The sequence below is a fragment of the Manacus candei genome, unplaced genomic scaffold (genome assembly GCF_025592945.1).
Source record: "Manacus candei isolate 608988 ecotype Guabito, Panama unplaced genomic scaffold, ASM2559294v1 h1tg000011l, whole genome shotgun sequence".
Taxonomy (NCBI): Eukaryota; Metazoa; Chordata; class Aves; order Passeriformes; family Pipridae; genus Manacus; species Manacus candei.
This window is the reverse complement of record NW_026138059.1, coordinates 19,238,373-19,255,602: the sequence shown is the minus strand read 5'-3', so window position 1 is coordinate 19,255,602 and position 17,230 is coordinate 19,238,373. Positions and strand designations below refer to the sequence as shown.

The 17,230-nt window shown below is 37.5% G+C and overlaps 1 protein-coding gene across 10 annotated transcripts in view; it reads right to left on the bottom strand.

The window, feature by feature from the left end:
- COL19A1 (collagen type XIX alpha 1 chain) overlaps positions 1–17,230 on the bottom strand; it is a 188,179-nt gene that overhangs the window by 114,136 nt on the left and 56,813 nt on the right. For 8 of the 10 annotated variants that reach the window (XM_051777715.1, XM_051777716.1, XM_051777718.1 and 5 more), the window contains one exon: positions 2,900–2,944. The exons of the other annotated variants lie outside the window; for them this stretch is intronic. In XM_051777715.1, the coding sequence (XP_051633675.1) occupies positions 2,900–2,944 (45 nt within the window). The remainder of the gene's footprint in view (positions 1–2,899; positions 2,945–17,230) is intronic. 10 annotated transcript variants of the gene reach the window in all.

The following is a 17,230-nucleotide window of genomic DNA, read 5'->3' as shown; positions in this document are numbered from 1 at the left end:
AGTTAGAGTGTATTTCCCTTGGAGGGAAAACTTGCAGCATAACACCTGCACATGCAGTCTGTAGCTTCCCTTACGATTACTGGGTTCTGCAAGGGAGAACCAAGTTCAACCATGGCCAAAAAAAAGGTTGAAGGCAGAAAAAGACTTTTGGATTCCTCAAGAAGAACCAAGTGTCGCAAAGAAGCCTTTAAACAGGCTGAAAGAATCTCCCTCAATATTTAAATTATGGATGTTTCCCATAACTGTAGTGTACGAATGATCACTCACTGTCGCCTCAGTTGTCTACATCTCTCTGATGTCCCCAAGGTTTGCTCTGCCAAAGCAGAACAAGATACAATAAATCAACTAAGTTTTATTTAGTGAACCAAGAGGTATAAGGCTGAGCTGGTTTCAAGTTTTCAGTCCTATGGAATTATAGGGTCACTAAACCAAAAATGTGACATTTTCATGCACTTTTGTGCAGAGTTTGGAATGGCAAATATCCCATGTTTAGGCAGCTGTGTCCCACCCTAGGTGATATGCAAGAATCTTGTTCCTTAATCTGCAAGATGAGGCAGAATTTTTTGGTAATAGGAAAATTTTCCACTTCAGGCTTTGTAATCACGTTACACAGAAAGTAGTATGTATAACTATTATATTTTGTGATGTTATGTTAAAATGTAAATGTGTTGATACATTTTTTTATACTGGAGTTTAGTAACTAGAAACTCAACAGTGTTATTCTTAAATAATTATTTGAATTAAAGCTGAATTGGTTAACTGCTAAAGACCCACTTCCCATAACCTGAAAAACGTACTCTTTCTCACAAATATGTGTAGCTTCTGATGAGACTGACCCAAATTATTTTCAAGTGATTGCTGGTTAATAAAGATTCTTCCACTCTTACATTTCCCTTATCTGAAGGACAGTTAAATTCAACATTAATAGTTACACTGGAAGTATTTTTAAATGGGATCTTTTAATTATCTTCTGAGTTTACAAGACAAAACCAAAAAAAATGGTCTAAACACGCTGATTCAGCTTCCACATAAGAAAAAGGAAACTGCCAGTGGTTGGGTCATTTTATCTCTGCTTCAAAATCAGGGAAAATCAAGCAAAGAGAGTGGCAGCAACAGCTGGAACCATGTGCCTGTGCCCAAACACAATTTATTCATAAAACTTGAGGAGAGTACAGCACAGCTGCAGAGCAATTATGGGGAGGGGGAAAAAAAAGATAAAGAAAAATCCACAAGCCCATCAGAACTGATGAATAATGATACCACCAAGGAAATAAGATCTGTCAGTGCAGTTAGAAACACTCAAGCTTAACAAGTGTGTTTTTCAGAGGCTGAATTCTCACATTATAAATGTTAGTTGCTATGGATGCTGGGTTTTAATTCTGATACTTCTTCTATCCTGGCTACTGGAATACTTCCTCCTTTAAAAAACTCCACATTTTAAATCTTTCTTTAAAATATGAACACTGGAAAGATGTCTGACACTTATGAAGAGGTATGGTGAGTGAGTGAATATATTGATGTCCGAAGCAGCCTAAATCACAAATATATTACGCTTCTTTAAATTCAGAAGCTGTCACCTACTCTCTATTTTCATCAGTCTGAATATTGCCAGAATAGCAGTCTCTCTCATTCTTCATCTTTATGATATATAAATTCAGCAGAAATGCTTTTCTGCACCTTTTTCAGACAATGGGCTGAAGCACAGAGAAACTATCTATGACCCAAGAAAAGACGCATATTTGAGGTTGCCTAATCCAAATCAGCCAAAACCAGTGAAAAAGCAGTTACCAGGCTAACCTGGTCAAGAACTGAAGTTACAACGGTGAACTATCACCACTGTTACTTTAATTCCTGTTAGGCAAACTCCTTCCACTTGTCCCTCAACACAGGCTTACTTGCCTTTGATGACCTGTGCAGACCTGCTTTTCTGAAGTCACACAAGAAGATTAGGTTGCATCATCGAGAGCCACCCGATGCTGGCATTCTGTGAGCCACGACAGCCTTGTACAATGCCAGTTTAACTCCCATTTTAATACATAAGCTGTTGAACTATTTCTGGCCACTGCAGAAAATACGCAATTCAGATAAATTACTTCAAGCTCCATTTCTGATACTCACTGGCGAAGAACAAGGAAAGGCTTATCCTGGAATTTAGTCTCAGAAATATTTTATGGCTGTCAGGAGATTAAGACTGTCCTCAGGGCAACACACCAGTACATCAAGCAAAGGGACTGAACTGCTAGAGGTAAATGGACCTGCATTCGACTCAGGCCTTGGCAGTCAAGTCAATTTGCTCCAAGTCAAATGTGTACAGGAGACAGAACTCATACTGATTACTGTGTCAGTACACAGAACTATGTAAATCAAAATTAATTTTTAAATTAATTTTAGCAGTCAGTTACACTGTAGCAATTGTTATATTTTGCTATTACAGTAAATTTAGGTTCTTAGGAAAAAAGCATGTAGAATATTTAGTACTTACAATCAACATAATAAGTTCCCATAAAAGTAATTGTAACGTAGAAAAAGCAATAATTAAGTACTATAAATACCTACACATCATCTCATCATACATTTCATACTATATAAACAGATATTTACTAGTAGTTGCCATAAAAATAACATAGCAGCAAACACTATTGAAGTCCAGTGGCTATTGTTCTGTTGGGCTTCAACAGTAAATCTTCTCTTAAGGGAAAAAAAAATTCTAAAAGAAGCACTGATGGCACTCAGTAACACACATAAAAACTTGTTCTGAAGCAATTACATAGGAAAAAAATAAGAATTTTATTAATTAAAGAGTTAGGGAAGATCTTCAGCACAAAGCTCTACTTGGTTGGCCATATATCAAATTGTCAAACCAAAAAAATAAATGAAAACTATGGACAGAATAATTTACCTTTTCACCTTCTTCGCCTTTGCTACCTGCAAAGCCACGTTCACCCTGGAACACAGAAGGATAAAATACAATTCTCAAACATAAACATTGTTGAATTAATTGTATTCTTTAAAATAACTTTATTGCACTGAACATTTACTACAAGATAAAAGAAATAATTTGGATGCTGGTTGTATCTCATTCAAAAAGGTGTGAAACCTCTACAAAAAAATGACATGGCTTTTCATAGTTTTGTCAATTAAGAGCAGTCATTGATTTTTCCACTTAGCCTAAGGGATCTTGTCAGATTTAAAAATTCTGAACTATTAACTGATTCTAAACCTGCTCATTATAGTCCTTCTGTTCTTCTGTAGAACCGATTTTAATACATTTATTCCTATTAATGTCTTAATTTTAATTTTTAAATATAACTAGTCAGCTGTGAAGGCCTCCAGCCCAGATCAATATAAAGATACAATTCATGAAAAGAAAACTAACTTCTTTCCCTTGGAAAACCACATCCACCTATCCATATATTAAAACCAAAACAAACAAAATCCCCAAAAAAACCCACAGAAGGAGTGAGTTTTAAAATATTAATTCAAGCTTAGCTTATTTCAGCAGGTTGAGTTCTTTGTTTGATAATATTTCAATAAAAAGACCTGTTGTAATGCTCCGTCCAACTCCAATTTCCTAACTTTCAGCTCAGAAAAGAATCATAATGTAGAATCTTACTATGTTAATGTCTTCATCAAATAATCTGCTGTCTGTCTATATTATACAAGAATAACACATGCTTTAGGCTTTTATTAATATATACTTGCATATTTTGTGAGACATACAGAAAACAGACAAGTAAAATTACATACAGGCAGCACAAAAACTACCTAATTAAAAAAATCCAAACAATCTTTCTCCCTCAAATCATCTAGCAGGACATGGTTTTCATGGTTTTGCAATTCCTTAGAATTCAGTCTCATTGTCTCAGTGCAACATAAATGGTTTTTACAGGTCTATAGATGAAAAGAGTGGAAAATTTCCAAAGTAAAAGCTAATGGTGTTTTTTAAAATTCTTTTAAAAAATTAGAAAGAGCAATGTCTAAACATTCTTTCACCCTTCCTTAAATAGAAGTCTGAGGTTTAAGTGAATTTAACTGGAACAGCTTGCAAAATTTCTTGTAGCAATTTGTCAAATCTTTCAACTGATATAGCATCATGTACTAAACATATGGGAATTAAATTCAAAGCTTTGGAGGTGTGCAGATGTATAGATTATCAAATAGTTCTGGACCTTTCATCAACTACCTGTAGTGGTTGCTTTTTGTTTGTTTCTTTTGGCGGAAATGGCTCATACAATCAATTTTAGAAGCATTCCTGAGACCAAGCAAGCAAAATGGTATTTAGTGAAATAAACTTCCACATGTCCTCACCTAAAAATGAGAGTCTAATAACTGAAATAATTTTCAAATATATACAACTTCTGTTCTGTTCTTCTAGTTTCCTTTTCTTTTGAAAGGTTGGACCAGATGTTCTTTCAAAGTCCCTTCCAACCTGGATAATTCTGTGATTCCCATTCTTCTCCAGCTGTTGGACATATAACACAGCTAACACTTACTCGCTTTTGCCAAATTCCTGGAATGTTTTCTTCATTTAGCTTTCCCATTTGTGAGACTGCATATATCCTGTATTTACTCAATCCCAAGTTCATTATATAAAAATTATTCTTAGATAGAGTCAAAGTTTCTCTGACTGTAGCTTGTGTTCAATGCCTCTCATTCTTTCACTGTGTACCTGGCCTAGTCTGGCTCTGGCTTCTCCACATCCTACCAGTAGTTACAGAGAGCAACTAGTCTGCACATCACACCCCACCCTCCCACTTTTCAAAACATCTCAAAGTTGAACAAGCCCACCTCCCTCACCCTCCCCTTGTACATCATGGGCTCCAAGCCCCTGGCCATCTTGGTGGGCCTACACTTTATTAATACATACATTAATACCTAATGAGGTGCTGTCTATCCTCTCCTGGGAAGCTCCAAACTGGACACAGAACTCCAGATGTGGTCTCATAAGCACCAATCAGTCCTCCTGATCTGCTGGCCATGCACTTGCTAACGCAGCCCAAGATGCCTTTGGCCTTAACCAAAACAAGGGCATCCAGCAGGACTCCCAACTCTTTTTCTGTACAGTTGCTTTCTAGAAATTTGGCGCCTAACCCATCTTGTACTACTGCATGAGGCTACTCCTTCTCAGAGGCAGGACCTTGCATTTCCCTTTGCTTAACTTATTGAGTTCTGCATTACCTCATTTCTCCAGCATGTTGAGGTCACACTGAATATTGTTCTTGCCCTACCTTCCAGTGTATTCACATTTGATAACATCCATGAACTTGCTGAGACTCCCATCATCCAGGTTATTAATAAAGATGTTAAAAAATATTGTCCCCAGTATCACCCCATGAAGTGATACTAAGATGCACACTAGATACTAAGTTGCAGTTGGACTGCAGAGCAGTTATTCCACCTTTGACACCCACAATCAAACCAATCTTCCATCCACCCTGTTGTCCATTTATCCAGTCAGAACCTCACAGATTCTAGTATAATTATACATCTGGAGACTGTGCCAAAAGCCTGGCTGAAATCAAGGTATACAACATCCACTGCTCTCCCCTAATCCACAGTGATGGTCATTTTATGACAGTAGGCAATCAGGTTGGTCAGCATGATTTGTCCTTGGTAAATACACACAGGTTGTTCACAGTCACCTTCTAGTTCTTCATGTCTTTAGAAATGCCTTCCAGGATTTGCTACATAATTTTTACAAGGACAGGGGTGAGGGTGACTGGCCTGCAGTTCGCTGGAGCCTTCTTGAAGATGAATGTGATGTTTGCTTGTTTCCAGTCATCAGTGACCTCCCCTAGCCATCATTATTTTTTGATAATGACAGCCCTTCAGTGACAGCCAGCTCCCCCAGCACCCCTGGATGCATACTGGTTAGTATCTTGAAAATGTCCAAGTAGCTTAAGTGCTCCTTAGCATTCCCTTCCACTTCAGTGGGCAATGGTTCATTATCACACTCTCTGCTAGGAGGTTTAACTAACCTGGAAGGCCTGAGGGCAAGCTTTATTAGAGAAAAAACAAGGTAAAAAAAAAAGAATTGGGTACTCTTAGCCTTTTTCATGTCCCTTATTAAGCAGGAAGTCAACATTTTCTTCACCCTTGTTTTTGCCATGGATGCACTTAACAGAAGCCCTTCATGCTGCCCTTAAACTTTCTCAATAGTTCTAATTCCAGATGAGTTTCTGGTTTCCTAACTCCATCACCACATGCTCTGGCAATGTTTCTATGTTCCTACTGAGTAGCTCACCCCTGCTTCCATGGTTTACTTTGTTTTTGTGTCTGAGGTCAGTCAGAAGCATCTTGTTTATCCATGCTGGCCTTCTGCCATACTCTCACTCAACTCTCCGCATAACAGCATGAACAGTTCTTGGGGTTTTAGGAAGTTGTCCTTGAAGATTAACCAGCTGGGCTCCTAAGGTTCGCAGGACAGTTTCAATCGCTCCTTGGCTTCCTCTATGCCAGACTCAACAAACTATGCTCCTTGAAACTCTCCTCAAAGGTCTTGTTTTCTAGGCCCCTGAACATAAACTAATTCCTCGTTGAACCCTCTCTGGTTTCTCCACCTCTCCTGTAGAAATGAGAGTGGAGAAGGTCCCAAACCTGAACCAGCACATCAGATGCAGCACCACCAAGCACCTGCTAGCTGCAGTTTTACTAACATAGGCCTGTATGTGGTTTACTTTATTCCAACTGGAGAACACTTGTTAGCTCATAATTCAGTCTCATGTCTACCTCCACGTCATTTTCAGCAATGCTGCTGCTCAACCAGTCAGTTCTCTGTCTGTGTCAATGTTAGTGATTAACTAATTCCTTATGTTTCAGAAATACATTCCAGATTTCTTTGCACATATTTGAATTTAGAAAAAAAAATATTACCAACTAGAGAAAATAAGAAATACAAAACATAGATAAAGAAGCTTAGGTAATTTCCACTTGACAGCATAAGAAATACAACAATATTAGCCACTGGTAATTTACTTCAAAGAATTCAAATGCTGCAGAAATAAAAATGTGAAAGTTGAAAAATAAAACATTTATGACTGATTTAAGTTCTCCTTTCTATGGTAAAATTCTCATTAAGTTAGGTAAAACATTTCACACAAGTTTTTTCATGGACAATCACTGATTGCTCAACTTGATACTCACTGCAGGATTGCTGGTCTGATTTAAATATGCCTGCAGTACAAGTCAATGAGAGCCTTGTACTGCAGGATCTATCAACAAATTGATAGACTGTTTTAAGCTTGTTTCTGAACAAAATGCTGGGTACCTCATCTGCAGAAAATAAGTTCCTTCCTTTCCTTTGTGCAATATTACAGGAACTATATGCCCTAAAGACACACAAATTGCATCCAGGTCATGCTGCAGAACACTTTCTAGAAATTTTAATAATAACAAAATAATAGGGGGTTTTGTGTAGTCTCTTAACTTGTTGAAGCAGCAGAACTATTTCCTCTATAATTTTCTAAAAGGAATTAGCTAGACAGACATTTAGATTTCATTCCAAATAATTGCTGTTAAAAACAGCTGCAATCAACAGAAAACAAAATCTGACCATGAAAAGAGGCAACTTTAACAAATATTATCAGCAAGATCTCTAATACAGATGACTCTTTTTGCAAGTACTGGCCTTCTTACAATATTCCACCTCTGGAAAGGAGTAAAAAGATTAAAACGGAAGAGTGGAAGAAGGAGTGCCATCTCTCATCTCAAAAATGTACACAGCCATCATTTTACAAACCCAACTCACAACTGGGCTAAATTAAGGGAAAAAGGCATCTGGACATGCATTGCTTCCTTTTCTACAGAACAGTTGAATTTATTTCTAGGGTTATTTATGTTTGTTAACTTGTATTTCATTAGAATACTTTTCACTTTCAAAATGTTAGGCCACTAAAAAATTACAGGTTATCTAATTCTGCAGCAGATACAGTTGTAGGTTGCTTCAGACAAATGGACAACAACAACAACAACAAAAGAGAGAATTTGGATCACATGACAAGTTTTCTTAAGTTTTATTTCAGTCTCTGATTCAGAAAAAAATACTCCAGAAGACACTCTCGTACTAACCAAAATCCCAACTAAAATCCCAACAAGTGTACCACAGCTTCCACTCTCTCCCTAATACCTATCAGATGCTTGAGTGCACATGGATCCACAGTTGGGTCCCACAGGAGTTGTACATACAAAGCTGACTGCTGGCTTCTAGCTCTGCTCAAAGGGGTTTTTCAGATCTTTTCCCCATCTCTAGAGGAGTGCCCAGCCTACTCAGGAGGAAGAAATTCAAACCTTGATCCTCTGCAATCAGACAAGTTTGTCCTACTTACTAAGGGAACGTTCTGTATATGTTGTTAAATTACTGTGTCTTTTAAAAGAGCAAAGTAAGTCATCTGTACAGTTGACTGTCATCCCCCGGCTCGCAAATGACTTTCTCCTTGCACTGCCCATGAAAATTAAGAATCTAACTTGAGTTTGTAAATTCCATTCAGGAAACCAGATGCTTAAAATTTATGCTCAGAAACTGCATATAAGTAAAACCAATCACCTTGTTAATAAAAAGTGTTTCTAAAAGGTTACTATTCAAGCTGAGAAACATAGTAAACTTCATATTCAGTATCTGAATAAGGAGTATTTGAACAAAAGAAAAAATTAACCAACAGCTCTGAGCTGAGAGCTACAGGCAATTCAATTCTGCATTTAATACATGGCTTTGCAAGGAAAAGGTATAGTTAAAAACCTAGTAGTATCTCATCTAGAATTAAAATATAAAACACTGCAGCAGTTTTCTTTTCCATTCCTTCTTAGCAAAGCATGTTAAACAATTACAGGCCTAGTGAGAACCCAGTTCTGACACTCAAAGCTAAGAGCCACCCTCCATTTAAAGATTCATGAAATATGCCACCATGAAGTACATTAATTATTTTCATAATAAAACTACAGTTACTGAATTAATTCTGTCAGGATTCATCTGTGCTCATACGATTTCAAATGGGAGCTTAAGAAGACTTATTAAAAGAATCTAAAATGAAATGCTTTCTCCATTCCATCCATGGATCTTATGTCCTTGACAGAAGTTTGCCCTAGTAACTTGCACACCACCCAACTGAGTTTTCTGTCCAAGCCAGAAATCAGCAACAAAAGAAAATTTTGAAAAAAATTTGATTCCAAGCCAAGAAGGAGATAAATGCCTCTCAGATGCAAAAAGAACAGAGACAAAGGAAAAATTCCAGTCTCTCTTAAAAAAAAAAAAGTGCCATAAAACAAAAATTGCTCATCAAAATTATATAAATAATTAAGCAAATAAATACAAAGCCCTCATGACATACAACAAATAAAATATAGCTTAAAGGAGCTTGTTAAAATGGCATTTTTCTAACTCCACTCATGGCACAGTTTCCAACATCTTCCTTCCAGCTCCCCTCTGTAACAATACATATTAGCATGCTGGGGAAAAATTCTAATCAATCATTAAAAGTAATCCTTAGCCCTTCATTTTCTCCAAATTTACAGCATGGCTTGTGAAAAATTCTTCATAGTCTGTTGCCAGATAATAATATTTCATATTCCCCACTGTATTGGATGACTGCAAACTAGAAAAAAACTCAGAACACATTCACAGGGCTTTTCTGTGAAGAAAAGCCATAGGTGTTTTCTTTTGCATTGTTTAATCACTGTTTCATAAATCATTCCTTCAACACAACAATGCAAAAATACAAAAATTATTGATGCTGTGGTTGCTTTAATTATTTTGGAAATATGCAGTGTATTTGTAATCATGGTCCTTAATATATTTATCATTTATTGATTTTGCAGGTTGTAATTGCATGGCAACACCCTATAAAATTAGAGACTAAGTTTACACCTAAAGGTTTTGAAAGTAGAGTAAGATGCTTTGTATGTGTGTACTTAACAACCTTCTTAGAACACATTTTCATTAACTTTTATACCTTGACTTCAATATTTAGCTATTCCCCCTGTTGCCTTAAGAGACCGCAGAAAAAGAGACTCCAGGCCAAATTAGTGTAGGAGATACGATAAAGAGAGTAGGTCCTTTAATTTCAGGCCTGAGGCCCACAGGAATACATATGACACACCTGCTGTGTCCACAGGGTTCCACAATTTAAGGTATTATCCCAACCAATCCCAGATTTATCTGCCCCCTAGATCCTCCCCTCGGCACACCCCTCTGGAAATTGAGGCAGGGGGCTCTGGGGCCCCCTATTCCCCATCTTCATCTTCCTCGCAGCATGTACGGTCCTTGGAGTTCCTCCAAAGTTCTGGGCTTGAAGGTCGCTGTGCCCGCGTGGTATCTTGTTGTTCAAGCCAGGGTGCAAATGTTCTTAAAAAGAATGAAGGCCTACCTTGAGGGAAGTCTAAACAGGCTAATGGAATTTAGAGGAATTGATATGGAATGGGGAAACAGGGTTGGGTAAATGTGTAAACTACTGCGCTAAGAGCAAGGGATATAATACAGCTACTTCTAAAATCTACAAAAAGCTAAAAATCAAAAAAATCCGTAGGCCTGCCCAAATAAAAGATTTCCACATTAAAAAGATTTTTAAAAGATAAAAGGAGAGGTTATCTTAACATACAAGTACACAAACTTTATCAAGAGCATTGGTTACTTGTACTGCTAAACAATATGGTGCCAAAAAATGAATTAGGAATCACGTTATCTAATCACAGAAAAAAACACAACCAAACAAAAAACAACAACCCAAGAAAACAAAAACAAGACTTGAAAGAAACTTGTTTCAATCATTTGGAATGCATTTTTTGCTATTTGGATTATTTTAAGTATTAACAAGATTTATAAAGGCAAACATGCTGGAACTTCATGAAATGCTTTTCAAGGCTGGGAAAGAGAAACAATTACTGTAAAATACTTTAAGCACTTTTCAGACATGATTCTTCAAAATTAAAAAAACAAAGCCACCAAGAAGCAGTGAGATGCTTCTCTATTCTCAATATGAAAACCAAACATTTCTCCTTTTATTTTTAAATTTACTGGGGCACTGCCAGGAGCTTGATTTACAGAACAGGCTTGGTACTCCAGGGTTACTAGCAAGGAAACTCGTCTTAATAGAAGTAAAATCAGCATGGTCAAACACTACTTACTGTTTTGATAATTTATGGATATGTGCCCTCCATTAGCCTAAGTATGCCAGACCCTTGGAATAATCTAATAGGCCGGTGTTTTAAAATGAGGACAACTATTTTTAGCATTGCAGAAATGGAGCGGAATGTTCAACAACGTACTGTCAGAGGGTTCAAGCATCATCTTCCCCTGTGGAGCACGCACCAAGCTACTCCAGAGCCATCAGCAGGGTCAGAGCTTTGCCTTCAACAAATAAAAATCCCACACCAATTATAGTCCATTAGATGACACCTTCCTTAGCCTACTGGAATATTTCCTTGTTTTTTTTTTTTAAACAGGCTCCTGTTAATGGTTAGGATCATCTGATAGAATATGAGTTACATAAAAATATAATCAGATTATATTTATTAAAACTCAATTCATGAATTTCCTGGATTAGTCATGTCAGAAAGTTCCTGCTAAACAATATCACATTTTGGTTTCACTGCATCTACCCATCTTTTCATTCCCTCTTGGTTACTGCTGAACTACCAGCACTTGCTGAGTACTTGCTCAGTGCTATCCTTGATAGAAACTTGATCCATGTGAGTAAGAATAAGATCCTCCTTTAAAATCACCTGATGAAGAAAAGCTTGTGATAGGCAGTTTGTTTCCTTTGCTCTGTGCTGCTTCCACAGCAGCCCCAGCAGAGCAGATACACCATAGTTTGGCCAAGGGGATCAAGGTAGGCTGGTCAGAGGACTCATGTCCTAGAGATCAGGGTTTCTGTGGCTTTTTTAAGTAGCTGCTCAAGAGAAAGGCAAATGACTGTTACCCTACTGAACTCATTTGCATATTATAACATAGACTGAGTTCAGGAAGCATCAATCTTTCCTCATTCCCATCCCTTCCCATTACCCATCTTTGGGACAAGACTGACTTGCCTATCCATTCAGGCAATTAGATGTTAAATACACCCCAAATTAAATGACACTTGAAAATCTAGGTTTTGGTGCTTTGCATGCAATCAGTGGCCAGAGGCAGCTCAGGACATCAAAGAACATGGCCACAGGGCTCCTTACTCCAGATTGCACTCTCTTTAGTTGGCATTGTTTCCCATTTTTGCTATTAGCATGTCTTAGAAACATGCAACTCACATAATTTCTATATTCAAATATATAAAGCACATATATTTCACAAATAAAGTACATAAATCAAGACTTTTTTCCTATATTTTCCTCCCACAAATTATCTTCACCCAGCATAAGAAGTCAGAGAAGTTGTTCTGAAAAACTAAAGATGAAAGGATCACTCCATCTATTTTCATGCATAACTACAGGCCGATATATTGCCTTTCCCCTCCCCCCCCTTTTTCTTTGAAAATAAACTGACTGAAGTCTTTGTGTCAAGGACTGGTTTTGTATGCCATCAAAAAATTATCAGCAGAAGCAGAGCCTCTGCTATCAGTAAGTCTTCCTTCTGTGTTTGGCAAATGCAAGAGCTATTCACTACTACTGCATGTCCTTGGAGAGGTGACAACTCAAAAGTGCAGTGCAGACACAAATTGGACATGGGCTCGATAACAATCCAGTTCAGTTGACTTACAACATCAGATGCAGAGCATAAAGAAAATGCAAACAAAATCCATGAGTACACTTCTTGTAGAGTACTGAGAATAGGCAAATAGGCTTCTGGCTGAAAGATTCATAATGTTTTCTAGATGAACAGTTTAGAAAATTAAGTCTAGCCAGTTGGATATTTCTATCATCTGAAGCAGGACAGTAGAAAAAAATTTGATCTTATGGTCACGGACAACTGATAGTTCATTACAACTATGTTTTTTCCCTTACCTTAAATATGTCAAAAGGAAAATGACCAAACTTACACATCATGTATTGATTTATTGCTAATCCAGCCATAACATGGTGTTAAAGCAAACCTAAATCCTATTAAAGTTTCAACAGAATTGGAAATTAATCTAATTGGCCTTGCTCAAACAATATTTGAAATGCAATAATGTTAAATATATGTTAAAAAACATTATTCAATATGAATTTATTGCTAAGATCTTTAAAAAATAATACAATATATTATGACCATTATACTCATCATAATACTTGGAACCCCAAGTTTATATTAGGAATGTAAACAGCATTGGTCAAACCCTTAGATTTCAGAGGCTATTCTTTACTAGAGAACCATAATTACTATTATCATCATCATCACTATTCATTTCCATAGACTGAAGGTTCAGGAGGCAGGTTCTCAGCTGGTACAAATGTGAGTTTACACTAAAATAATATCTGCCCCACAGACTATGAAATACTGTTAACTATATAATATCTAACCACACAGATATGAAATGCAAAAGAAAAAAGCAGTAAAAAAACATAAGCATTTAAGGTGAATCAGACTGCACATAGACTTCAACTTCTAATCTAGGAACTAACTCATATCAGTACTTTTTCTGAAATACCATGTTGTTGATGTGTTTGTGTAGCTGCAAATTTATCAGCTACTGATAAATAAAGCAGTTAAAGATACAGTTTCCATGTCTCCATTTACACATGGATGTTTAAGACTTTCCCAAGAAATGTATCTCCTCACTTCAAGAATGGTCCCCTTTGATATTTATTTTGGAGACAGATTAAGAGGATATACCGACCACCTAGACTCACTTGAGAATCTGGGATCAGTGGATCTCCTGTCAGCATAGGAGCCCTGGAACTACTCCCTGAAGATAAGGTTCAATTTCTATAAATTCTGAGCACCTTGACATCTCAGCCCAGTAGGGTTGTACTTTTCCCTTTCAGGCCTTTTCTTAACTTCTTTGAGGCTTATTAGCCTACTCTGTATACCACATCTGGGATGCACGACAGAAAGGAGCTACTCCTTTATCTGAGGGACAAGGCTCTTTGTGTGAGTTTTAATCATCCTCTCACTAAAGCCCAATGTTTATTTAGAGAATCAACACTACTCTGACACCCATTTCTCCAGCTGCATTCCTTTCTCATTTTTCTGCGGTTCAGCAGAAGTACTGCCAGTACAGTGTATTCTACAGGGTGGTATTTCCTCTGGCTATTTGACAACACTGACATCACAACCCTGTGCCTGCAAAGACACACACATTTCTGTTAACACTTCCTGAAGTCTTACCTCATGGATTCAATATCAGAAAATAAAAATTCTCAGGTCAAAGTATGGGGAAATGGGGTGGGGAAGACAAACTCGCCACAGCCACTGTTACAGTACACATCCTACTGGCTAAGGTTCTCATTAATCAAAGACGACTAGTAAAAGCATCCTGATGCCCTACTATTTTCATTGCTGTCTTTCCCAGGAGAGTTGCTATCATGGCACTGACTAACAAGCGCTGCAAAGGTATCTTCTACTAATTAAAACACAACTCCCACCCACCTCCCCCCCAAACTCCGATTGAGACAACCTCTCCCGTTATGCAGGGTGTTGTTGAGTAGCTTACAAAAAAAGCTTCAAAAATTCATTAAGGAATAGCATTGCACACATTGTACATAATTCTTGTCTGCTAAATAGTTTCCCGCCTTTGCTCTTCCCTCATGGCCTTTGGTGCACCTCTATCAATACTGTATGCTCCACTGGACAGGGAATTTCTTTTCCTTCATGTTTGTGCTACACTGTACAAGAAAGTCTTAAGACCTTCTTATAGGAAGACAGACTAACATGGAGTATTACAGCAGAAGTTCTGAGGAGTATAACACCTCAGAAGTCTGGCATTCTCCTTCCGTGCATACTTTTTAAGTGAATTTTCATTCTGCGAAGTGGACAGCTAAATAAATATTTCCTGAGATAATACTGTCAATACCTATAAATAATATAGCATCTTCCATGTGTAAAGGTAACAGGTTACAACTATTAAACTATGAATTAATTTTTCCTATTTAGTGTCTTTCTTATTACAAACTAAAATCATGTTATCTTCATCTGTATGGGACAAATCGAAGAACTGTCATTCACGACAGAAAGGGAGAATAGTGAAAGGGGTGTTAATTCTGAAGAAAAGCATCAGCTGACTAGCTTCTTGGTATCTGTAAAAAGAAAAAAAGTCTGGCTCGTAAGAGGTACTTGTTAAACACAAATCAAACACCTGTCAACCAGCTGGGCCACGTGTGTCACTGCTGAGCCATCTGCAGGAACACAGCCCGCGCCAGTTGCTTTACTTAGTGTGGCCTGGGAACAAGAATCCATTAGACAGAAAGTCAACAGTGGAATTAGCAGCACTTTTTCTTTTAGTGCCCTTCCACTTACTTGTTTGACTTCTTGTGTTTCTATTTTTGGGAGTCTCATGCCAGAGCAACAGTGCTGACTGCTGATTAGACAAGACTTGGCCCAGCCTCAGCATGTCACATTGATTTAATCAGTTCAGACTTGAAACATGCAGTATGGATTTTAGGTGTTTATAAATACTGGTTAGCAGTGGGAATTAGAAAATAAAATACATTCTAGTTTGCAATACCTATGAATGATTTTACTATAGTATTAAAATGCAGTTTTTATTTCCAACAACTCAGTATCTATGCATTTAAAAAAGCAATTTACATGGAATTTGGAATATAAAACCTATGTTATAATTTTAAGGGTTTTTTTGGGGAAGAAGTATATTCATTGACATTAAAAATGGACATCTGAGCTGCATTAATTTAAATATTATTAATACAACTCACCCACTAAAAAAGGGCAAAGGAGAGTTAAAAGGTCACAAGTCACAGCCAACAGTATTATCTATAAACTTTGTATAATTTGTACTATGTATGAATTTCCTACTGTATGACACCGACAATTTTTAAAAGAAATCTAATGTGCTACTTGTAATAGCAGTTATTATCCAGTGAGAAAATACTCTTATATATAATTTAAATGAAGTACAATAACATAAGTTACACATAATTATCCTAATATAGATCAATGATTCATCAGGCCCAAAATCTAGTATTCTGTGAGGTCCGATACCTAATGCCTCAAAAGAAGACAAACAAACTAAGCAAAATGTGTCAGACAAGCTGTACAATGTGGCAGTACAGTAAGAAAGATCCTTCCTCCCCCATTAGTCCATTTCCTGCAATGCGCTGCTGCCAGCTTTTACAATGTTAAATCTTGTAATAACAAGTATTTCTCCTAAAGTTTGGCTTTCTGATGAGATGTGGAAAGTTCAGAATATCAGTTTCAAAACATACAGTCTCTAACTCTCAAAACTGAAGGAGAAAAAAACATACAAAACTAAAATCTATGTACCACAGAAACCTTCCAGAAAGGCTCCAATAAACTATGAACAATTGAAGAAGAATCCTCAAGCCTCCCCCTGCCCTTTCAAACTCTGTAAGGTCCCAACTGAGGCTTTTCAAATATAGTTAAGAATCCCAGAGCTGGGCAGGCTCACAGCTAGAGTATTCATGAATCTCCGATTAAGGAACAAAGAGCTGCATTTAATGACTGCATTATTTAACATCTGCATTATATTTTACTTCCACATTACATAACATGCTAACAAAAGCCTGCCCTGTGTGGCAGCATGCCATGCTCCGTTTTGCTCCCAGCATCCCAGACCCCTGTAAAATGGATGGTGACCTATGATTGCCGTGGCCACACCTCACATCACAAAGGCTGCTGCTGCACTCCAGGCCCCCGTGACCAGCCACATTCTACTGGTTATTACAGTTCCAATGCAAATACCAGAGGGTATATATACCCTTCCACTCCCACTCTTATCTCACCAGTGTCACTTCGCCTGAAGGAGCCCACGGCTTTTATGCCAAGCAACACAAGAATTGATGTCTGGCTTCCAAAATACATTTGCACTTTTGTTCTACGGAGACATACTAATCTGATTTTTAGCGAAGCCACAGGAGGACAGAAGACAATGCCATTTCTTTCCTCAGATGGAACTGAAGTATAATTTGTTTTTCCTCAAAAACAATGATTCCTTAAATCAAGTCTCTGCTCACCAACACCTACAGCAGCCAGTAACACCATTCCCCCCAGAATGGAAATAACACTCAAGCAATGCCACGTAAGGTAATTTGATTCCATGGAGCTTTCCATCAAGAACTGAACTGAACTGCTGTCATTTAACTTTAGGAATTGAAAAACCAAGGAGCTCAACAGTTCCTGGAGTTGTGAACT